At 34.7% G+C, this 26,784-nt stretch overlaps 1 protein-coding gene across 1 annotated transcript in view; it reads left to right on the forward strand.

Moving 5' to 3' along the window:
• Positions 1-26,784, forward strand: part of arhgap21b (Rho GTPase activating protein 21b) — a 75,598-nt gene that overhangs the window by 23,795 nt on the left and 25,019 nt on the right. Inside the window, 5 exon segments of the mRNA XM_028471926.1 lie at positions 13,802-13,990; positions 14,068-14,089; positions 18,851-18,943; positions 21,732-21,810; positions 21,882-21,936. Of these exon segments, the coding sequence (XP_028327727.1) occupies positions 13,802-13,990; positions 14,068-14,089; positions 18,851-18,943; positions 21,732-21,810; positions 21,882-21,936 (438 nt within the window).

A 26,784-nucleotide genomic window follows, 5' to 3' on the forward strand; every position in this document is an offset into this window, starting at 1 on the left:
AACACACACACACAGTAACACACACACAGTAACACAGTAATACACACACACAGTAACTAACACACACACACAGTAACTAACACACACACACACACGCACACACACAGTAACTAACACACAGTAGCACACACACGCAGTAATGCGCACACACACACAGTAACGCACGCACACGCAGTAACGCACACACACACACACACACAGTAACACACACACACACAGTAACACACGCACACAGTAACACACACAGTATCACACACGCACAGTAACACACACACAGTAACGCACACCCACAGTAACACACACACACAGTAACGCACACACACACAGTAACGCACACACACGCAGTAACACACACACGCAGTAACACACAGACAGTAACACACACGGTAACACAGTAACGCACACACACACACACAGTAACACACACACACACAGTAACACATACACACACACAGTAACACAGTAATACACACACACAGAAGCACACACACACACAGTAACTAACACACAGTAACACACGCACACACACAGAAACACACGCACACACACACAGTAACTGACACACAGTAACACACACACACACACACAGTAACGCACACACACACTCGCGTGCACACACAGTAACGCACACACACGCAGTAACACACACACAGTAACACACAGACAGTAACACACACACGGTAACACAGTTACACACACAAGGTAACACAGTAACACACACACACAGTAACACAGTAATACACACACACAAAAACACACAGTAACACACACACACAGTAACACAGTAATACACACACACAGAAACAAACACACACACACAGTAACTAACACACAGTAACGCACACACACACACAGTAACTAACACACAGTAACGCACACACACGCAGTAATGCGCACACACGCAGTAATGCGCACACACACAGTAACGCACACACACACAGTAACACACACACACAAAAACACACAGTAACACACACACACAGTAACACACACAAAAACACACACACACAAACACACACAGTATCGCACACGCACAGTAACACACACGCACAGTAACACACGCACAGTAACGCACACCCACAGTAACACACACACTCGCGTGCACACAGTAACGCACACACACACACACAGTAACACACACACAGCAACGCACACACACAGCAACGCACACACACAGTAACGCACACACACGCAGTAACACACACACAGACAGTAACACACACACGGTAACACAATAACACACACACACACAGAAACACACACACACAGTAACACACACAGTAACACACACACACACACACACACAGTAACACACAGACAGTAACACACACACACAGAAACACACAGACAGTAACACACACACACAGAAACACACACAGTGTAGAACCTGCTCTGCCTGTTCATTCATCCCCTGCACCTGCAGCTCTGTTTCCCAGAATGCATCAGAGCTTCACGTGTCTATTCAGGCACATCTCAACCCTGTGTGCGTTCCCACGCTCACCATAAAGCATTATTAAAGAAACCATTCTACTGAGCCCATTTAAAGGAGAACAGTTCTCTATAGAACATAACAATGAAGAGGAAATATAATCAGTTATTACAGAGGATCAATAAATATAGTACAAATAAAGAATAAAGAGAGAAAGAAAAGCATACATCATTTAATAAAATAAAACCTGTTATAAATAAGGATTAAATACAAATGCACACATTACAGTAAAAATAGAATATACTACAGATATATAAACTCAGTCCCTAATGTCACACATTATTTTCTATTATGTTTTTTACAATCACATAGTAATATTCTATAACACACTACAATGATGATATAAAATATAAATACAGTAAATTAAAATAACTGCCTAGAATATATTTGCTCTCACTTCATATCCGTATCAAATGCCTAAAACAGGCCTCTGTTTCTTTAAGAAGACACGCCCCTTCAGCAGGCCGTTTGTGGCGTCATCACAACATCTATTTTACTTTAACTATAGAAAGAAGCTTCACTTTATGACTTTATGGACAATAACTATCAGGATATTGTTCATCACTATGACTTTGATCCTGTGTCTGACCTGGAAAGTGACTTATAATTATATATATATAATTATAAGTCGTGTCTGTTTGGTAATATTCAACCTTCTTGTCATAAAAAAATAAATAAATAAATGTAATTTTGAAGCTCCATTTTGCAGTTCAGTAATATATAATTAAACTATGTTGCAATGAAATCATAAATATAACATCTTTTTTATCACGAAGGGCAACAGCTGAACATTTGATTAATCATTTATTTTATGTTAAAAGCAACATAAATAGTTAAAGTCCAACCATTTCTGACAAAGGGTCTAATATTCTAGAAGAATAAAAAAGCGGTGGGTGGTGATGAAAGGTCAGAGGCGTTTCCAGGAGGAGGGGGCGTTCCTAAGAGGACTCAGGTGTATTTACACCTAAAATGCTGCTTTTTAAAGAATAATCAAACATAATGAATGAACCAAAGCAACACTCAGATATGTTTTTAATGAGAGAATGACAGAAACATGATATATTCATTTTACATAATACCTCCCCTTTTAAGATATGGGGAAGAAAACTGTCATTTTCTAAATATAATAATAAATGTGAATCACTGTGTATACAACTTTATTATCAGCATCAAGGTTAAACATAGGCTTTACATTGATCTGATCAGATCAATATTTAGCATTTTATATAATTAATGTGATCAGCTGTAATGTGTTAATCCGATCAATGACATCATTGTCGTGATGAAACTTTCTGTAGATGCTTCCATTGCATTGTTTTATCGTCTCATTTACACTAAAGAGTTGTTTGTTTTACGTGCCACGGCTTTATTTCACTCACTTTAGTGCACAGACGTTAAAACGTGTCCATCTGTGTTTATTTTGCCAATCACTAAAAACGGCGTACAGCTGATAATCAATCTGCTCCGTTCACACGTTCCCTCACTCCACACATGGTCGAGCGACGAGGGCGACCGTGGCTCAGGTGGTAGAGGGTCGTCTTCTGATCGAGAGGTTGGGGGTTCGATCCCAGCACCTTGCATGGCAGTCCTGTCCCACTGGTGTGTGAATGAGCTGATATGTAAAGCGCTTTGAGACTGTTTCAGTGGTGATAAAGCTCTATATAAATCATGTCCATTTACATTAATTAACAGTTAAAGGGCCACACACACATTAACTCTTCCACTCTCTCACAGTCACGAGGCTGCGTTTAGGTCCAGAAACATGAACCATATGATTTTCTATGAATGTTTATCAGGAGTACCAAAGGAATTCAGTCGTTTTCTAAAAACAACCTGAATTCATTCGATTGGTGCAAAAATCCTGATTTTGTAAAATCTAGTTAAACATTCTTTCAACATAAGATATGACAAACACATGACCATAATGCTGAATCAGCTAGTTTCTTTGGGCTTGCTGCGTGGGAACTAGTCACAATAAATCTATATTTGAAGTAGAACTAGTATTGTCTGTTAAATGCAGCTCTGTTTCCTGATTGGCTCTTTCATCCTTCACTGTGCTATCTTTATGACTTTAGCTGTACTTTAGCCTTTAACATGTGCTTAAAGGTGATGCTCTGATGTCACACACTGATGTGTGTGCACATTACCTACTGTACTGAGTAACAAACAGTTTGAGTCAGTAATGTCTGATGCAGCAACTTTTATATGAATAAGAATCATTTATTCTCCAAACAAACATGATTATAATAGACATTGCAATAAATAACAGTTAACCTAATGTAACGTTACAATATAAACTGTTGTATTCATATAAATCTGATCATGACAATCATATTTTTTATTATTACTGGTGGATTTTTCGTCGATGGTTGACTGATGTGATGTTTTAAACATTTTTAAAAATCAGTACAGTAATGTGTGCATGGCTAATCCCATTCAACAGATATAAATGATTATTCTTTCTGTGTGACCCACTACCAACTGACCCACGTACCGGTACTGGTCCGCAGCCCGGGGGTTGGGGACCACTGCTCTAGACCAGGGGTGTCAAACTCACTTTAGTTCAGGGGTCAAATACGGAGCAGATTTTATGTCATTTTAACATTATTGTTTACAAAATATGTAAAAAACCAACAATATTCAAGCAAGATATCAGTCCCAACAGGATCTACACTTTACATTTCCTAGATTTTGTGACAATTTTCTATTTATATAAGGGAAAATTTCTGTGATAATTTGAGGAAAATGTATTTTGTAATAACTTAGTTTTTCCAACAGTTTAACATGAAAAATAAGTGCAATCATGTGATAAAAGCACCAGGAAAACTGAGAGTTTCATGTTTTCTGTCATTTCTCCAAAGGGCCGGATTTGGCCCCCGGGCCATGAGTTTGACACATGCTTTAGATTAAGGAGTGACAATGCTGTGAAACATTGTTATTTAGCTTTTTGTTAATGAATAATATAATGAATACAGTGGATAAATATTTGAACAATCCATGATAAATAGAGCTGCTATAAGTAAAACATAGCTTTTTAAATGCTTTACTATAACTGGTTATGTATCATTTCATATATTAGCGTCCTAGCATAGCGTGTCTAAAGTTGTGGTGATTGTACGGTTCATCTAAACGGTAAAGCTGACATTAGTTAGTGTGTGGGTTATTGATGAATAAATATCAATCAATATTAGCTTTGAACCAGTGTGAAAACAAGCCTGAGGTCCCAATGCTAATCAAGCTCTGCATGCTAAGCTAACATGCTAGTAAAGTGTGCGTGTGCGTGTGTAACTGCACAAAGGTGTGAGTTAATAATAGAGCGTAAACACAGGAGTGTGTCTGTGAACAAATCTACAATCAATCAACATGAATCATATTCAGTTTTAAACCATTATTAAAGTTTTCAATATGTCGTTTGTTCATAATCACATTACATCTAATTACAGAGCTCTACAATAACTATCAGTTGGTCACACCCATTTTTTCTTTTTTTGAAAGGGGGGGTGGGGGGGTACAGTATAGACATACATGCTGATGAATAGTTGACTTAACTAACGTACCATAGTTTTGTATGAAATAAAGATTGACAATGACTCAATATATTTGCTAAATGTTTTCATGTTTTAGTGACAATATTAAGTTTTTCTGTCATTTATTTTATATCATTTTAAAAGAAGACGTAACAATTTTTTTAAAATAACATTAAATCATAACAACATGTTACATTTATTCTGTTTTTATTTTACAGTAATGCTGTACATGAATTAATTTAACAGTAACATAACCAACTTATCATCTGCATTGTTTCACCATGAATTAAATTCAGAGGGTCCAGCTCTGATAGTGGGGTCTCCTAACCCTCTTCCCCTGGTCAGGGGTCTGTAACCTTTACTCTACAAGGAACCATTTCACCTCATCTCACCTGGATTAAAGTCCTCCTGGAGCCATAAATACCTTCTCTATGAAGACAATACAGTGGATTACATTATATACAGTTAGAATTATATAGAATAATGTTTGATTTCATTTATATTGATCATGTAAATGGAAACTTAAAAACAGTTTAAAATAAATAAAAAATAAATAAATAAAACATGAACATGAACACAATGTTTATAAAGTAGATTTTTATAGTTAATGTATATGAAAGTCTACAAAAAGTAACATGAATATAATAACACATGATCATGTGATCAACACATGCTAATTACTCATTTCTTGCCACACATAAAACATACATATTTAACCTGTACATTGGTGGTTAAATGAATCTGTTCCCACACAATTAAAATCTGTATTTTCTTCCAGAAATAGTGTTTTTGTTGGTTTAGTTTCTTACCAGGGATTTAAAACTTAAGGTTAGTCACAGGTGGAGGAAAGTTGATGGTCTGTAGATGTTGTAGGAATGTGCTGAGTCATTGTACAACCTGATTTATTATACGTTAATAATATGTTATATCATGATTTTATTTGTCATTAATAACCTCTGTAAAAAAATATCATTTCAATAGTTTTTAAAGCTATAGGGAGCCATTGTATAAGAGTCAAAGGGCCACATTAGGCCCCAGAACCACAGGTTGCAGACCCCTGCTCTGAGAGAACCACAGCTGAACATCTGTCCTGGTATCATAGTCCATCAGTTCTGGTCCCTCCATGATGGTTCTGATGAGTGTGTACGCTTTATTGCTGAGCTCAGCACATTCTCTCAATGTGAGCGTGAACTCAGTGATCGACTCGTTATGTCTGACTCTGTTCACGGACCACAAGCACTCCAAAGGAGCACATTGATGTTTATACTCGGCTTATTCACCGTTGCTTTACCTGCAGCCATGTTGCGTGAGCGTGCAGCGTCTCATCACCTGCAGCGCTGCTGTCAAACCAGCCTCCACTCTGAAATCCTCAGTCAACCTATCACCAGCCAATCTGTAGTGCCTGTTTATAGACGCTTTACGGTAATCCCGCAGAGAGAGAGATGTGCACGTGGGACGTGACAAAGCGCTCAGCCGTCAAAAATAAGGTCACCATATGCACTCGCACAGATGCGACCAGATAAAATTTTCACTTGTATACACTGAAACTATACTCACGTGATCATTTTAGTCGCAGTCTCGAGCCCTGAATCATCATATGATAATTAACATATAATTAACCTTACAGTTGTGTAGAATTAGGCCTAAAAGAAGCAGATAAAGGCTAAACAGAAAGGGTCCTAAAACAAAGCCCTGAGGAACCCCACAGGACTTTGTTCATCTGTCACATGTTTACAAAATAACTTCATTCCTCCTAGTGGGACTTAAACTATTACATTACTTTTACATTTAGTCCAACACAGGTTTAGAATCTGTGACACAAAATGTTGTGGTTCCCAGAGTCACTGCAGCACTGAGGTCATTACTCACCAACCTTTGTCAACATTTAGCTACTTTTTAATTTTTTTATACTTGAAATGTATTAGTTTTTTTCCGTAAGAACAAAGCAACATAAAAACAATACAACAGTAAACAGTGTCACAGTGCGTCTACGTTGACAATCATTATTTCTTATTACATTTCTAGGTCATTGACATTCTTACAGTGTTTTATTACAGTGCACAGGTAGAGTGTGGGAGGGGCTTAGGGGATCTTATATCTGAAAGTATAATATCAGTTTTGTCTATTTGGCAGTGTACGACTCTTTTTGTAGACATAGTAAGAAGGTCAGTCTTTGCATCTCAGGAATCTCTCTGATAACTTCTACTGTAGGAGCATCCTTCTGTAACCATTTACCAGTTATTGATTTCTTTGCTGAAACAATCAATATTTTCAGCAGATATCTATCATGTCCTGTCATTCCTTCATAAAATCACCAGATAAAGTGTTGTGCATCTTAATGGAATATTCTGCTCAAAAATGTGTTGTAGGACTTTCCAAAAATTTTCCCAGAATATTTGACTTATTGGGCAAAAACATTAGGTTACTGTATAGTTACTGTATAGTTAATGTATAGTTAATTTATAACTACTGTATAGTTACTGTATAGTTAATGTATAGTTAATTTATAACTACTGTATAGTTACTGTATAGTTAATGTATAACTACTGTATAGTTACTGTATAACTACTGTATAGTTAATGTATAGTTTCTGTATAACTAATGTATAGTTAATGTATAGCTACTGTATAGTTACTGTATAGTTACTGTATAGTGACTGTATAGTGACTGTATAACTAATGTATAGCTACTGTATAGTTACTGTATAACTACTGTATAGTTAATGTATAACTACTGTATAGTTACTGTATAACTACTGTATAGTTACTGTATAACTACTGTATAGTTACTGTATAGTTACTGTATAACTACTGTATAGTTAATGTATAGTTACTGTATAACTAATGTATAGCTACTGTATAGTTACTGTATAACTACTGTATAGTTAATGTATAGTTAATGTATAGTTTCTGTATAACTACTGTATAGTTAATGTATAACTAATGTATAGTTACTGTATAACGACTGTATAGTTACTGTATAACTAATGTATAGCTACTGTATAGTTACTGTATAACTACTGTATAGTTAATGTATAGTTTCTGTATAACTAATGTATAGTTACTGTATAGTTAATGTATAGCTACTGTATAGTTACTGTATAACTACTGTATAGTTAATGTATAGTTAATGTATAGTTTCTGTATAACTAATGTATAGTTACTGTATAGTTAATGTATAGCTACTGTATAGTTACTGTATAACTAATGTATAGTTAATGTATAACTACTGTATAGTTACTGTATAACTACTGTATAGTTAATGTATAGTTACTGTATAACTACTGTATAGTTACTGTATAGTTACTGTATAGTTAATGTATAGTTACTGTATAGTTACTGTATAACTAATGTATAGTTACTGTATAGTTACTGTATAACTAATGTATAGTTAATGTATAACTACTGTATAGTTACTGTATAGTTACTGTATAACTAATGTATAGTTAATGTATAACTACTGTATAGTTACTGTATAGTTACTGTATAGTTAATGTATAGTTAATGTATAGTTACTGTATAACTAATGTATAGTTTCTGTATAGCTACTGTATAGCTACTGTATAACTAATGTATAGCTACTGTATAGTTACTGTATAGTTACTGTATAACTAATGTATAGTTAATGTATAACTACTGTATAGTTACTGTATAGTTACTGTATAGTTAATGTATAGTTACTGTATAACTAATGTATAGTTTCTGTATAGCTACTGTATAACTAATGTATAGCTACTGTATAGTTACTGTATAGTTACTGTATAACTAATGTATAGCTACTGTATAGTTACTGTATAGTTACTGTATAACTAATGTATAGCTACTGTATAGTTACTGTATAACTAATGTATAGTTACTGTATAGTTACTGTATAACTAATGTATAGCTACTGTATAACTAATGTATAGCTACTGTATAGTTACTGTATAGTTACTGTATAGTGACTGTATAACTAATGTATAGTTACTGTATAGTTACTGTATAACTAATGTATAGTTACTGTATAACTAATGTATAGCTACTGTATAGTTACTGTATAGTTACTGTATAGTGACTGTATAACTAATGTATAGTTACTGTATAGTTACTGTATAGTTACTGTATAGTTACTGTATAACTAATGTATAGCTACTGTATAGTTACTGTATAGTTACTGTATAGTGACTGTATAACTAATGTATAGTTACTGTATAACTAATGTATAGTTACTGTATAGTTACTGTATAACTAATGTATAGCTACTGTATAGTTACTGTATAGTTACTGTATAGCTAATGTATAGTTTCTGTATAGCTACTGTATAGCTACTGTATAGTTACTGTATAGTTACTGTATAGCTACTGTATAGTTACTGTATAACTACTGTATAGTTACTGTATAGTTACTGTATAACTAATGTATAGCTACTGTATAACTAATGTATAGCTACTGTATAGTTACTGTATAACTAATGTATAGTTAATGTGTAACTACTGTATAGTTACTGTATAACTAATGTATAGCTACTGTATAGTTACTGTATAGTTACTGTATAACTAATGTATAGTTAATGTATAACTACTGTATAGTTAATGTATAACTACTGTATAGTTACTGTATAACTACTGTATAGTTACTGTATAACTACTGTATAGTTAATGTATAACTACTGTATAACTACTGTATAGTTAATGTATAGTTACTGTATAACTAATGTATAGTTAATGTATAGTTTCTGTATAACTACTGTATAGTTAATGTATAACTAATGTATAGTTACTGTATAGTTACTGTATAACTACTGTATAGTTAATGTATAGTTAATGTATAGTTTCTGTATAACTAATGTATAGTTACTGTATAGTTAATGTATAGCTACTGTATAGTTACTGTATAACTACTGTATAGTTAATGTATAGTTTCTGTATAGTTAATGTATAGTTACTGTATAGTTAATGTATAGCTACTGTATAGTTACTGTATAACTAATGTATAGTTAATGTATAACTACTGTATAGTTACTGTATAACTACTGTATAGTTAATGTATAGTTACTGTATAACTACTGTATAGTTACTGTATAGTTACTGTATAGTTACTGTATAGTTAATGTATAGTTACTGTATAGTTACTGTATAACTAATGTATAGTTACTGTATAGTTACTGTATAACTAATGTATAGCTACTGTATAGTTACTGTATAGTTAATGTATAACTACTGTATAGTTACTGTATAGTTACTGTATAGTTACTGTATAGTTAATGTATAGTTACTGTATAACTAATGTATAGTTTCTGTATAGCTACTGTATAGCTACTGTATAACTAATGTATAGCTACTGTATAGTTACTGTATAGTTACTGTATAACTAATGTATAGCTACTGTATAGTTACTGTATAGTTACTGTATAACTAATGTATAGCTACTGTATAGTTACTGTATAGTTACTGTATAGTGACTGTATAACTAATGTATAGTTACTGTATAGTTACTGTATAACTAATGTATAGCTACTGTATAGTTACTGTATAGTTACTGTATTACTAATGTATAGCTACTGTATAACTACTGTATAGTTTCTGTATAACAACTGCATAGTTAATGTATAATTACTGTATAACTAATGTATAGTTTCTGTATAGCTACTGTATAGCTACTGTATAGTGACTGTATAACTAATGTATAGTTACTGTATAGTGTTACGGCAGAATTTACGGTTGACCTCATTTAGTGACATGATTCATTGCTCTGGTTGAATGATGGAATCCAGGAGAAGCATTGATGATTTTATATAAAAAAAGTTTATTCTAAACTAAGAAAAAAGGTACAAAATGGAACAAAGTGAAACAAAATTAGCGTCCGTCCAGGCGGACGTCCGAAGGAAGTGCCGCGCCCCGCTCCAACAGTTTCAAAGCTTAAGCTTTTTATACAGATAAGAAAAGGTCCCAACAGTGAGAGACAAAAGGGAGGGAGTCAGATGCCCATAGTGGCAATGTTGGAGGATGATGAAGATGTTATGAGAAGGTTTGGCTCCAGTCTTTATCTTCTTGATAAGTGTGTACGTCAGTGTATGTCTGCATGTGAGCAGAGATTCTGGCCTTGGCAGAGACTGTGCTGCACTGAGAATAATACGATCTGTACTGTTTAATCATGATTCAGCTGTTCAAAAGTGTAAAGATTAATGGAGTCGTCATGTATTAAAACATGACAAATTGTACACATGAACATACATTTGAGGATATGATGATGAATATAAAAATGACCATAACAATAGTTACTGTATAGTTACTGTATAACTAATGTATAGCTACTGTATAGTTACTGTATAGTGACTGTATAACTAATGTATAGTTACTGTATAACTAATGTATAGTTACTGTATAACTAATGTATAGCTACTGTATAGTTACTGTATAACTAATGTATAGCTACTGTATAGTTACTGTATAGTTACTGTATAGTGACTGTATAACTAATGTATAGTTACTGTATAACTAATGTATAGTTACTGTATAACTAATGTATAGCTACTGTATAGTTACTGTATAGTTACTGTATAGCTAATGTATAGTTTCTGTATAGCTACTGTATAGCTACTGTATAGTTACTGTATAACTAATGTATAGCTACTGTATAGTTACTGTATAACTACTGTATAGTTACTGTATAGTTACTGTATAACTAATGTATAGCTACTGTATAACTAATGTATAGCTACTGTATAACTAATGTATAGCTACTGTATAGTTACTGTATAACTAATGTATAGTTAATGTGTAACTACTGTATAGTTACTGTATAGTTACTGTATAACTAATGTATAGCTACTGTATAGTTACTGTATAACTAATGTATAGTTAATGTATAACTACTGTATAGTGACTGTATAACTAATGTATAGTTACTGTATAGTTACTGTATAGTGACTGTATAGTGACTGTATAACTAATGTATAGTTTCTGTATAACAACTGTATAGTTAATGTATAACTAATGTATAGCTACTGTATAGTTACTGTATAGTGACTGTATAACTAATGTATAGTTACTGTATAGTTACTGTATAACTAATGTATAGCTACTGTAGTTACTGTATAGTGACTGTATAACTAATGTATAGCTACTGTATAGTTACTGTATAGTGACTGTATAACTAATGTATAGCTACTGTATAGTTACTGTATAGTGACTGTATAACTAATGTATAGTTACTGTATAGTTACTGTATAACTAATGTATAGCTACTGTATAGTTACTGTATAACTAATGTATAGCTACTGTATAGCTACTGTATAGTTACTGTATAGTTACTGTATAACTAATGTATAGCTACTCTATAGCTACTGTATAGTTACTGTATAGTTACTGTATAGTCTTTCACAAGTTGTACACAACTAGGCTTGTGTTTTCCGTCCAATGTTTTTTAAAGCCAACAGTACATCAGTATTATGTCTATACCAGGAACTCTTAAAATGAGAACGTTCTGCTCTGTTTGGAACACAAAAAAGAAATGCGATCAACAGCGTTATGAAAGGCGTGGCCTAGTCCAGGTGATTCAGTGCTATTCCATTTTTAACCCTCCTGTTCAATTAATTTGTCAGGAACAGCAATGTTTAATTATCCAAAAGAGGTCCGAAACCAAAAAAATCATAACAAGCATTGTTAATGTTTTACTACTATCTCCATTATTAAGTATTCTATCAATATTTAGTGCAATGGTGTTCTTAGCTCTAACAGGTAATGGTTCAATCAGGATGATTCACTTGTTTTTCATTAAAAAAATGCATGTTCATACTTTTTTAATATTTCACCACTTTTTTACCTTTGAAAGACCAACATATAAAACACAATAGTTTTGCTTTTGTTGATTTTGTGGGGCGAATATCTCCCCTACGTGGTTCGAGTTCGACCTGAAACTTGGTCAACGGCTTCCAAATACCACAAGTGTGTGCATCTGCTATTTTTGGAGTAATTTGGTCATTCCCAAATATTTACTTTCATTTTATTTCACTTCTGGACGGCCCAGATGTGAAACCTATTCAGCTTTTGACCTCAGAGTGTGAGGGGGCGCTAGCACACCATCTATATCTATTTCACTGCACAGCTCCTCATCTGAGTTAGTCACATGTGCGGCCAGAGCCAATCACTGCGCACACAGCCAAGCAGGCACGGACTGTATACACACAAGTGAGAGAGAGGAAGATATTTTAGTGGGGGGAGGGGCATCTGAGCAGCCGCACTCACACTGATAAACTAGTAAAGCTCTCTAGTCTCACTGATTGGGCCTGATGTCAGTCACTGATGTGCGTGCGTGTGCGTGGCTAAAGCACTAACCCTAACCCTGCTTTGTGCAAATGAATTTTGCACATTTTCCACAGGTTATGCTTGTCTTGACATCGTCAGATGGCCTGCAGACCTGGCACCTCTTCCTCTTTCTTTTCCTCTCAGCAGCAACCTAGAAACAAGAGCACCATGATTACTATGGTGTCTTTTTACTGAACCCAAGACGCACACAACGCACTCTCATACACACACGCACACCCTCACGTACTGGTGTTCAGAAACTGGAGTTTCTGAACACCAGGATTGTGACGTACACACGTTTTTGGGCATACACACCTTTTATACATGAGGCCCCAAGTCTCCACTGACTATGACTGAGAGAGAGATTTATCATCATATTATTGCTGATTTAATGTTTTTACTGCTGAATTTAAATGTTCTTCACTAGTGAAGTCTAGTGCACTAGTAGAGATTAATAATGATAGATTTGATAATGCTAACTTTGTTGTCTTAATTAAACAGAGTGACTTCATGGAGTGGAGGAGTGGTCTGGATGCTCCTGCAGCTCTCTCTCTCTTCCACTCAGAGGACGAGACCTTCTCATGGCCGAGGCCCAAAACGCTGCGTTTACGTCGAACCTCCCAAGGCTTTGGATTCACCCTGAGACACTTCATAGTGTACCCCCCAGAGTCCAGCCTGCACTGCTTCACCGTAACTATTCACCTTAATGTCGCGCTCACACATTGCTTTATGATCTGTGATCTGACAGTGATGTTCTGTGTCTGCAGAAGGAAGATGATGGACGCACAGGTAAGACTCACACCTACACTAAGCATGTGGACATTAATGGATATCAATCAGTATTTAGATACAAACGATACGAGTTTATTGATTCATTCAGTGACATCGGTACAATTTACAGGTGAAATCCAGATGCATTGGTCACTGTGTGCCTGCATCAGTAAAATCCATGGTTGCATTCATCCATCCATCATCCATCCATCATCCATTTTCTGACTTGTTCCTATTTTCAGGGTCGCGGGGCGTTTTTTTTTTTTTGCTGTATTTAATTCTATCCTGTTTTTCTGAGGTACACAGAATGCACCACCACATGCTTCACGTGTTGTTTTGAACACGAACTGAAGCAGGAAGCATGTTGGTACCACTACAAAGTTACAGAAACATGGAGGTCAGCTAGAGCAGCAGCTAGAGATGAGATTTATAACGCACATAAAAACTACAAATCAGTTGTAGAAAGATGGTAAAGTTGACCAGAATCATGTGGTTTGTAAAGAATGGCGTGCTGCTAAACCTAAACAAACTGAGGGTGCATATGTATGTATGTATGTGTATATATATAAAACAGATTCTCTAATAGCGTAGTCTAAGGTGGTATTCTAGAGCTCCCTCTACCTGTGATTCACATAACTGACCCCACATCTGTTTTTAAAGTGTGTTTAATTTAATTTAATTGAATTTTATTCTTTGTTTTTTTTATGGAAATGACTCAGTGACTAGTAGTACTAACAAAGGCCATAGATTCACTAGTAGTACTAGTAAAGGCCATAGATTCACTAGTAATACTAGTAAAGGCCATATATTCACTAGTAGTACTAGTAAAGGCCATATATTTACTAGTAGCACTAGTATAGGCCATAGATTCACTAGTAGCACTAGTAAAGGCCATAGATTCACTAGTAGTACTAACAAAGGCCATAGATTCACTAGTAGTACTAACAAAGGCCATAGATTCACTAGTAGTACTAACAAAGGCCATAGATTCACTAGTAGTACTAGTAAAGGCCATAGATTCACTAGTAGCACTATTAAAGGCCATAGATTTACTAGTAGTACTAGTAAAGGCCTTAGATTAATTAGTAATACTAGTAAACACCATAGATTCACTAATAGTACTAGTAAAGGCCATAAATTCACTAGTAGTACTAGTAAAGGCCATAGATTGACTAGTAGTACTATTAAAGGGCATAGATTCACTAGTAGTACTAACAAAGGCCATAGATTCACTAGTAGTACTAGTAAAGGCCATAGATTCACTAGTAGCACTATTAAAGGCCATAGATTTACTAGTAGTACTAGTAAAGGCCTTAGATTAATTAGTAATACTAGTAAACACTATAGATTCACTAATAGTACTAGTAAAGGCCATACATTCACGAGTAGTACTAGTAAAGGCCACATATTTACTAGTAGTACTATTAAAGGGCATAGATTCACTAGTAGTACTAGTAAAGGCCATAGATTCACTAGTAGTACTAGTAAAGGCCATAGATTCACTAGTGGTACTATTAAAGGCCATAAATTCACTAGTAGTACTAGTAAAGGCCATAGATTCACTAGTAGCACTAGTAAAGGCCATATATTTACTAGTAGAACTAGTAAAGGCCATAGATTTACTAGTAGAACTAGTAAAGGCCAGAGATTCACTAGTAGCACTAACAAAGGCCATAGATTCACTAGTAGCACTAACAAAGGCCATAGATTCACTAGTAGTACTAGTAAAGGCCATAGATTCACTAGTAGTACTAGTAAAGGCCATAGATTCACTAGTAGCACTAACAAAGGCCATAGATTCACTAGTAGCACTAACAAAGGCCATAGATTCACCAGTAGCACTAGTAAAGGCCTTAGATTAATTAGTAATACTAGTAAACACCATAGATTCACTAATAGTACTAGTAAAGGCCATATATTCACTAGTAGTACTAGTAAAGGCCATAAATTCACTAGTAGTACTAGTAATGGCCATAGATTCACTAGTAGTACTAGTAAAGGCCATAGATTCACTAGTAGTACTAGTAAAGGCCATAGATTCACTAGTAGTACTCTTAATGGCCATAGATTCACTAGTAGTACTAGTAAAGGCCATAAATTCACTAGTAGTACTAGTAAAGGCCATAAATTCACTAGTAGTACTAGTAAAGGCCATAGATTGACTAGTAGTACTAGTAAAGGCCATAAATTCACTAGTAGTACTAGTAAAGGCAAAACAAGAACAAATATAGTAGTAGTTTATACCAGTGAGTTCTGAACCCATGTACCCCCTTATGTCAAACTACCACATTTTACTCAGAATACTATGAAAAAACATCTATAAATCATAATAATGGAATGAATGAGTCATAACACACATTTTAAATAATCTCATTTTATAAATAAGTGTAAATAAACGTGTCTCATCAATAGATTTATTTCTATAGTTTATGATCATCTCCCTCCTGATGTGAGACCAGGAGAATAATCCTTGTTTTATCTGATCATGTTCTAATCAATATCATTTTTATCATCATTTTGTGTGTGTTCTGTCAGTGTGTGTGTTTCTGGTTTTATTTTGTGTATTTTATGGTTGTTATTATTTAAATTATTCCATCTCAATCTGTTTATTATGTCATTATGATTGTTTCTCTGTTATTTTTGTGTAATTTGTAACAATATGTCTTTGTTGTTGTTTTGTGTGTTGTTGGTAATAATAAATATTTTAATCTCTTAGTGTGTTTTTAGTGTCATTTTGTGTATTTTGTTGTTGGTTGTTTGTTCTTTTTATTATTCACTGTATTTTTCTCTTATTTGGTTTTTTTATTGTTTTTTATGAATTGTTGGTAATATTTATTATTATTCTCATTTAGAACTAAAGACAAACATTATAAAACCCATATTTTTAATGCTTTCATTTGTTAATTTTCCTTTTCTCTCATCACGTACCCCTAGGGGTACACGTACCTGTGATGAAGGGATTCACACCATTGTCAGTTATTGTCATACAGTATATTATTTTGTATTTTTATTAATTTAGCTGTAACTTACTTTTGCTTTTGTTAACATTTGCAAACACTTACTATCCTGGGTTTGTTTGTGTCAGCATTTAGTTATAGTTTACATCAAAGCAACACAGTTTATTTAAACATCTTTATTTAGTCTTTGTTTATTAACTATTCGTTTGTTTCTTCATGTAAAACCAAATGTGTTTGTTTGTGTTTAGTGAACAGATCATCATTCCCTGCATGGTCAGAGTTGGTGATGTCACCAGAGACATCTCTGGTGACATCACCAACTGAGGGGATTTTTCTTCTTTGATTGTTATTTTCTTTGGTAACTTGTAGGATTATTTATCAAGTATATTGACATCATTTCTTTATTTAAGTCATTTAGTTGTGTAAATGATTTAATGTAAATTTCAGAGTTTGGTTCCTTTGTTTTGTAGTTAAAGGAAGTGAGGGTTTGTCCCTTGAATGAAGTGATCCACCAACAGGTGCTGCTACTCATCTAATGAGTCCTGCTTTAAAAGCCAGGAGAGTTTGGATGAAGGGGGGGGGTCATGCTGCTACAAACATGTGTCTGCTAAGTAAAGATGATTGTGCTTTGACAGGACATGTTGGAGAACATGTGTAGCTTTTAAAGAAACACTGTAAATAAAAGCACTAAAAAGGCAAAGAGGATCTGATGTTGTTTCCCTATCACCGTCCTTGACACTTTGGCCGGACTATTCTACAGTACCACAACTTGAGAAACTCTGGTATATACAATAGAGTGTGTCAGGGTTATTATACTTCTTAAAATTTAAGTTGTTTTGTTATTTCATTTTCTCCAGTAATTAAATAAAAACGTGGGTGAAAAATGAAGTGGTAAATGAAGTTACATAATTTAAGACATGACGACATATAAGTTTAGACCTAGTTTACAAATATGGACATATTCAAGATCTGAAATCATCAAATGGTCCTGTTTATACATGCTGAGTCAGCAGGTCGGCAGGGAAAACAGAATTATTTAATTTATTTTTCGTTTAACGTTCCACGGCTTCACATGTCAATCAGACACTTTATGACGTTAGCCCCTCCCATGGTGGGAGGAGGTGTTGTGTAAATGATCAGCTGTATTCAACTCTGCACAGCCACAGAGTGTCTGTGGGCACAGGTAAACTCCGCCCACAGACACTCCATAGACTCGCATTGAAGAGGCGTTACTGTGAATGCACAACTTTAAACGAGAGTGGATGATAAAGATTAGTGCGCCCTAAACAGGAAACACGTCACCAATCAGACACAGATAAACCAAACAACTTCACACATCATCATTATTATCTATATAATATTTATTCTGATTATCTAAATACAGATATACATTTGTTTTGTAGTATTTTTAATTCATTATTATTTTTATGCCTCACTCAAACAAACATGGTAAGTGGTGGGGCGGTGCCCTAGCGCCCTCTGTTGGCCAGCCTCCACTGGTCACAATACGGATGTGATCACTTCTGTAGAGATATGTTACATTTTAAACTATATTGTACTTTTTATACGCTCTTCTCTACCTACAGTAAATACATACGATCCAGCACCGCTCCACACACTAACATTTATTACTGCATTTTGATTTTTATTCAAACAATCTGCAACATAGTGTTTGTTCCACACTTACAGTTGTTTGGTCAGCAGAGGTAAATGCTGGATCCTGATTGGTCTGTTTAAACTATTCCTCCTCATTGGTATTGTCTTTAGTTTTTTACACTGGGATGATGTTGCTCATCTGTGTGGTTTCTCTTTGTGATTTCAGGGAGGACACGGAACCGCCTCCAACCAATGGATACCATTTTTGTTAAACAAGTGAAGGAAGGAGGCCCCGCCCATGGAGCTGGACTCTGTACAGGTAGGAAGGAGGGGCTACAGAAGAACACAAACACATTATAACATGATATTATTTATTATTATTATTTTAGCTTGTACAACAACTATACAACCTCTCACACACGTTTATGCTCCTGTTTCTTCACAAACAATGACAAATTACAAAAGACTTCCATAACTCACAGAAGAAAGAAACAAAAAGGTAAAATAATAATAAACTCAAACACGTGAGTCTGAAGAGTCCTCCTCATTATGGTCCTCTGATAGGTCCAGATGTTCTACATATGTGATAAATGGTCTCCATATAGATTCAAACTAGTCATTTCTTCATTTCAGGAGATAATGAATTCATTCCAGTGGTAGAAATGTCAACATCTGTTTATCTCATTGTCCAACACTAGGAGCCCTACAGTATTTCTCCTTCAGTACAATCAGATGTATGGTGTAATACAGTCGTATACCTATGTCTATAAGAAACCCTTCATATTTAGTCTATTCAGGATACAGAATAAAAAGCATGTTCCAGAGTTTAGTCTTTTGAGATGATTTTAAAGTAAATACCTCCTAAAATAACTCTGTATTCCTAAATACAGTGGAACTGTTATATAACATTATATATGTTAATAATGTCTAAACATATATGTTAATAATGTCTAAACATTATATATGTTAATATATGAGGTAAAGATGGGTTTTAGACATATATAATAATACAGTATGGTTTTATCATATATATATATATATATTTACATATATAATAATACAGTATGGTTTTATCATATATATATATATTTACATATATAATAATACAGTATGGTTTTATCATATATATATATTTACATATATCATAATACAGTATGGTTTTATCATATATATATATTTACATATATAATAATACAGTATGGTTTTATCATCGCTCTTTGGTTTTAACATAATAAACTTAGTATCAATGTTTTCATTTCTTTGATCAAATCGTTTGGAGGAAGACATTCTAATATTCTGAGTCATTCTGGAAATATGTTAATTTAGTAAATGTTGAGCCTATCAGAGACATGGGAGGAGACATCCATCTGTTATTATATTATTATTTATTGATCTGTGTATTTGGGAGGGACAAGGTTTAGTACTTCATCTCATTCCTATCATTAAATCACTAGTTATAAAAACGATCAATAGGATCAATACAATGTACATGGACTGTAAAGTGGCTTTAGAGCAGCCCAGTGCTTTCTCATAGTTTCTCATGGATCCTCATAGGTTCTCATAGTTTCTCAGAGTTTCTAATGGATCCTCATGGTTTCTCATAGGTTCTCATAGTTTCTCATGGTTTCTCATAGTTTCTCATAGTTTCTCATGGATCCTCATAGGTTCTCATAGTTTCTCAGAGTTTCTAATGGATCCTCATGGTTTCTCATAGGTTCTCATAGGTTATCATAGTTTCTCATGGATCCTCATGGTTTCTCATAGGTTCTCATAGTTTCTCATGGATCCTCATAGGTTCTCATGGTTTCTCATAGTTTCTAATGGATCCTCATGGTTTCTCATAGGTTCTCATAGTTTCTAATGGATCCTCATGGTTTCTCATAGGTTCTCATAGTTTCTCATGGATCCTCATGGTTTCTCATAGGTTCTCATAGTTTCTAATGGATCCTCATGGTTTCTCATAGGTTCTCATAGTTTCTAATGGATCCTCATGGTTTCTCATAGGTTCTCATAGATTCTCATAGTTTCTAATGGGTCCTCATGGTTTCTCATAGGTTCTCATAGTTTCTCATGGATCCTCATGGTTTCTCATAGGTTCTCATAGTTTCTCATGGATCCTCATAGGTTCTCATGGTTTCCCATAGTTTCTCATGGATCCTCATGGTTTCTCATAGGTTCTCATAGTTTCTCATGGATCCTCATAGGTTCTCATGGTTTCTCATAGTTTCTCATGGATCCTCATGGTTTCTCATGGTTTCTCATAGGTTCTCATAGTTTCTCATGGATCCTCATAGGTTCTCATGGTTTCTCAGAGTTTCTAATGGATCCTCATGGTTTCTCATAGGTTCTCATAGTTTCTCATGGTTTCTCATAGTTTCTCATAGTTTCTCATGGATCCTCATAGGTTCTCATAGTTTCTCAGAGTTTCTAATGGATCCTCATGGTTTCTCATAGGTTCTCATAGGTTATCATAGTTTCTCATGGATCCTCATGGTTTCTCATAGGTTCTCATAGTTTCTCATGGATCCTCATAGGTTCTCATGGTTTCTCATAGTTTCTAATGGATCCTCATGGTTTCTCATAGGTTCTCATAGTTTCTAATGGATCCTCATGGTTTCTCATAGGTTCTCATAGTTTCTCATGGATCCTCATGGTTTCTCATAGGTTCTCATAGTTTCTAATGGATCCTCATGGTTTCTCATAGGTTCTCATAGTTTCTAATGGATCCTCATGGTTTCTCATAGGTTCTCATAGATTCTCATAGTTTCTAATGGGTCCTCATGGTTTCTCATAGGTTCTCATAGTTTCTCATGGATCCTCATGGTTTCTCATAGGTTCTCATAGTTTCTCATGGATCCTCATAGGTTCTCATGGTTTCCCATAGTTTCTCATGGATCCTCATGGTTTCTCATGGTTTCTCATAGGTTCTCATAGTTTCTCATGGATCCTCATAGGTTCTCATGGTTTCTCATAGTTTCTCATGGATCCTCATGGTTTCTCATGGTTTCTCATAGGTTCTCATAGTTTCTCATGGATCCTCATAGGTTCTCATGGTTTCTCATAGTTTCTCATGGATCCTCATGGTTTCTCCCTCTGTGCACGGCCAGGTGATCGGATAGTGAAGGTGAATGGAGCGAGTATCATTGGAAAAGCCTACTGTGAGGTCATCTCTCTGATCCAGGACAGGTAGAGTGCACAGCTGAAACAGTCCCAGCTGATACTGGTTCTATGGTTCTAAAGCCTCTGCTCTTCCACAGTGGGAATGTTCTGGATCTTTGTGTCATGCCAAAAGATGAGGACATCCTGCAGCTGGTGAGTCCTTGTTCTCATCACTGACCTGTAGAGTGCTGTCTGTAGGTCAGTAGGTCTGTAGGTCAGTAGGTCTGTAGGTCAGTAGTCCAGTCCAACACTAACATAATGTATCGTGAATCCTAAAGTTAATTTATTCCGTTAAAGCCACAGATAATCAGATCTAAAGCATCTAATATTAATGCTGTTGTACATGTGATGTAATTTACATGAATGTGTTTTTAATAAATATTTAAATGTAGTAAATATACCAGGAGACTTTGTCCAGTCCATTTAAAACAGGAAGTCATTCCATAATATCAGGAACATGAACATTACAGATCACTTTGTTTTATGTCAGGATGAGAATCCAGTAATCCACTTCCTGGAATCGTTTGTTTGCTTGTATTTCAATTCCATTTATCGTTTCCTCTTACGTAACAAATACGTAACGATAAACTCCTCCAGGCCCTGTATATTGTGTTTATGCTAGCAACAAGTGAAGCTCCTCCCACCATATCGTTGTTTAATGTCCACCGCTGAGAATCCACCTCCTCCACCCACAGCTGTGCTGTCCTCTGTGCTGTGTTTGAAGCATCTCTGTTGCTACACTAGTCACTTCCTGGTTCTGTACAGTCGTGCTGAAGTTTCTTCTTGCACAAACTTTTCTTCTGAAAACAACAAACTTCAGCAAGAACACACACCTGGTCACCAGTTTATGACCTCATAACAAGTAATCAGACACTGGAGAAGGACTGGTACTGATCTTTGATCTTTCACACACACACACACACACACACACACACGCACTCACACACTCACAAGCACTCACACACACACACACACACTCACACGGCTGATGACGTCACATGTAACAACAGGGACGGCGTCTCTGAAGGTCCATTTATAGAAATGTAAACAAAGGCTAAATGAAAGCTTTATCGTTTAAATAATAACAATAAATGCAGCTGTTAATATGTTCTTTTTTTCAGAATAATTATTTGTTTAATGTTTGAATTAGTTTTGGATCAAGTTTTTCAAGTATTGCAAATATTCTCAAAGGTTTGTAGTCAAAATGTGTCATATGTTATAATAATAATCAGTGATGTTGATGGGGTTTACAGTAAATGTAGTGAGATATGAGGGTCTCTGGGAAATTCAATGGGTCCCCAATAAAAAAACTATTTCTTATATTCTTCTATTTCTTAAATTGTAGTGTTAAACTCTATTAATTGTATGATATGTCTATAATTAGAAGATATATTCATGTATGTTGAAAATGTATCTGAAATTAAACAAATACAATGCAAATGAAAACAAAATGGTGTCTGCTGTACAAAAATAAATGATCAATAAAAGTGCTGATTTTAACACAAACAAATCATTCTCATCATGACAGTCAAAAAATAAATTGTCACCAAAATAAAACCAGAATCGTTTTGTCTGAAAATCAACTAAATCAAATGAAGTCAATCACTATGAAACTTTTAGCACTAAATGTAATTTAACTAACACAGTGTAAATCAGATCAGATATGTTTATGGTGTATTATAAACAGCTAGTTTGTACTCAAAGTCTGCACTGAGTTAATGTGTAAAGGGGTCCGCTGACTGCTAGGTTTATTTTTATACTTACTGTGATTTTAAACATACTGTAGGTTGTTCACAATGTGTCGTTTTTCATGGGAAAAATGAGGCGTGTCCTTGGGATGCATGGATAGTGGGTTTATCCAGTGAAAACAATCTAAAAGAGCTGATATTCCTGCAGGAAATTAAAGAGACAAAGATAAAATAATAAAAAGTTAAAGTAAACAATTGTATTATTTCATTCTCTCACCCAATGAGAATCAATAAGGAATTGAATCGATAAATTCTTTTCAATTCCCATCCCTAGTTTTTTGTTATTGGTCATCCTACACATTTTTATTTTTGTTTTGTTTGTTTTTTTGTCATTCTGTGTAGTTCTATTGTCAATATGTGCTAAATTTCAGTAAATCAATGTATTCTCATTGTCCTTTTTGGCAGTTTTTTTTGTACAATTTATTGTAATTTTGTATGATTTTTTAAAATAATTTTGTGTATTTTTGCTGTTTTGTGTGTTATAGGGTTAGGGTTAGTATTAAGTCATAGTTTTAGGAGTCGTTATGAGGCCATAAGATGACGGACACACCATCACTAGGAACCACACCTTTTATTTTGTTCTGATTTTGACAACAAATGTTTATACCCATGTAAATTTGCGATGGTAAAACAGGGGACGGGACCCGGATAAGCAAACTGCTTCTCTCGTCTCCTTTTTCGGCATGTACAAAAAAAGAAAAAAAAAAAAAGTGAATGTAACCATGTCGGAAATAAACTGAATAAATAAATAAAAATAAATAAAATACATTACATAAAAAATGACATTTCAAGTGAAAAAGAATCATTTTCACTACCCTCTGCATCACTAATGCTAATGCTCTGAACAGGAGCAAATGTATATATTTTGATATGAGATATGAAATGTTATCAGACTGAAAACTTTCCTTAAATAACCTTTAGATTGTTGTATTTCTAATGTGAACATTTACAGATTCACCCACAATTTTTTTGTTTGAATTTTTGAACAAACTAACTCAGGAATAACATGACTACCTGTCAACATTGAGCTGTGTTATTATGACTACCAGTCAACATTGAGTCTATCTGTCAGAAAGACAGGAAGATATCGTTACCGCTCTTTGTTTCTGTCAGAGGTAATAATAGATAATAAACATGTTCGCTCTCTTCAGATTGGAATAATTCTAACCTTTTTTGCTAATATAGTGTATTTTTGTTGTCCTTTTTGCAGTGTTTTTGTATTATTTTTTCTGTAGTTTTCTATGCTTTTGTTGAATAATTTACTGCAATTTTTTTTTTTCCTTTTTTTTTGCATTTTTTTGTAATTTTGCATCTTTTTGTTGTTGTTTTTTGCAGTTTTTAGTTTTGTGTAATTGTGTATCCTATGTAATATAGTTATGTTTGCTCTTATCAGATTGTATTAAATCTGAGTTATTGTGATGCCACTGTCTGACTGTTGCTCTGTTGCTCTGTTGCTCTGTGTTGCATGGATCCAGGGGCGTTATGATGGCAGGAGACGATGATCTGTTGCTTAGCAACCAAAGAGAGAGGTGGAGCATGCAGGAGCAGAAAAGGAGGGAAATGAGAGGCGAGCTGTGATCAGCTGACAGTGGAACAGGTGGGGGGGAGGGGGGGGGGTGAATGTGTAATCAGCAGCTGCTGCTTCTGTCATGTGAGGCAAAGGGTGGGAGGCAGGGAGCAGAGCAGAGGCTCCTCGTACACTAACGATGTAAGCAGCAGCATTAGCATTAGCAGCTGTCACCTCACCTCGTAGCCTAGCAACAGCTGCGGTGTGTTTTTAGCATGTCAACGCTAACGCCCTGTCATGCCTGGTGCTGTCACGGTGGCGTTTCCAATGGGAGCACTCTGACGGGGTAAGCATCAGCTTTTTATCTTCAAACGAAGCTAACCATCGTAGACGTTACGTCGCACTACCTGTCATCCTTTCCAAAGCCCCGCCCCTTCTTCATCCTCCATGCCAGATGACATTAGTGTGATGGAGGCCAGTGACCTTTGAACTCCCACGTGTTGAGCAGTGATGTCACATTGTTAGCATGTTGTAGTGATGTCTGTAATAATAATAGAGCTGGGTAGAGTTTGATTTCAACACTAACTAATTTGTTCTCTTTTTAATGTATTTTTGCTACATTTGTCCCATTTCTGACACTTCTACATCACATTTCAATGACTTTTTTGCACATTTTTACACTTTCAAGACATTTTGACTTTGTAATTTTTGTTGTCAAAATCTGTGCAGTAAGTTTGACGTAATCCTGCTAACAAGCAAACAAACAAATAAATAAATGCTGATGAAAATATGACGTCATATATAATTATAATCTCATGTTATTATTTTCGAAATTATACATTTATTTTGTTGGAAAACATAAAGCAATAAGATTTCGTGAGGTGCACATAAATGCAGGTAAACTAACTCTACCACAACAACAATAAGAAACAAAAATGTAATTACTTTAAAGACGGCTTTTATTTTTTACAGTTTTTTGTCATTTATTGCAGTTTTTTTTTGTCTTTTTGTGCAATTTATTGTAATTTTGGGATATTTTTTTTATTGTGTGTTTTTTTTTGCTGTTTTGTGTTATTAGTCATTTTGTCCAATTTTGTTGTCGCTTTGTATTTATTTTTGTCATTCTGTATTTTTCTCGTCATTTTGTATTCTATGAGTCACTTTGTATATTTTTGTCATTTTGTGTATTTTAGTAATTTACTGTATTTGTATTTTCCTTTTTGCCGTGTTTTTATTATTTTTGTTTTGTGTAGTTTTGTATCCTTTTTTGATTGATTTTGTGTATTTTTGCAGTGTTTTTTGTTGATTTGTGTATTTTTGAATGCTTTTTAAAATAATTGTATCTATTTTTGTTGTCCTTTTGACATAGTTTTGTCATTTAGAGTAATTTTGTCAAAATCTGTGCAGTATTTTTGACGTGATCCTGTTAAACAATTAAACACTGGTGAAAATATGAGGTCGTATTTTTATGTATTATATATCACTATTTTCTCATGTTATTTTTTTTTTTATTCTACATTTGTAATAGTATTTTTATTAGCACATGAAACCAGTGAAAACATGTAAATGCTATTATTTTGTAGCATTGTTTAAAAAGCTCTAATGAAGCGTGTGGAGACGTGTGAGCAGATGAAGACGCCCCCGTTTGTTCAGGCTGCAGCGTGTGCACCGCCCACATTGATGCATCAACTTCTATTTGTAACATAAACCATGACATCTCTGGAAGCAGCTCCACTCTAAGCCTCA

Source organism: Gouania willdenowi, chromosome 17, assembly GCF_900634775.1.
Source record: "Gouania willdenowi chromosome 17, fGouWil2.1, whole genome shotgun sequence".
Lineage (NCBI taxonomy): Eukaryota > Metazoa > Chordata > Actinopteri > Blenniiformes > Gobiesocidae > Gouania > Gouania willdenowi.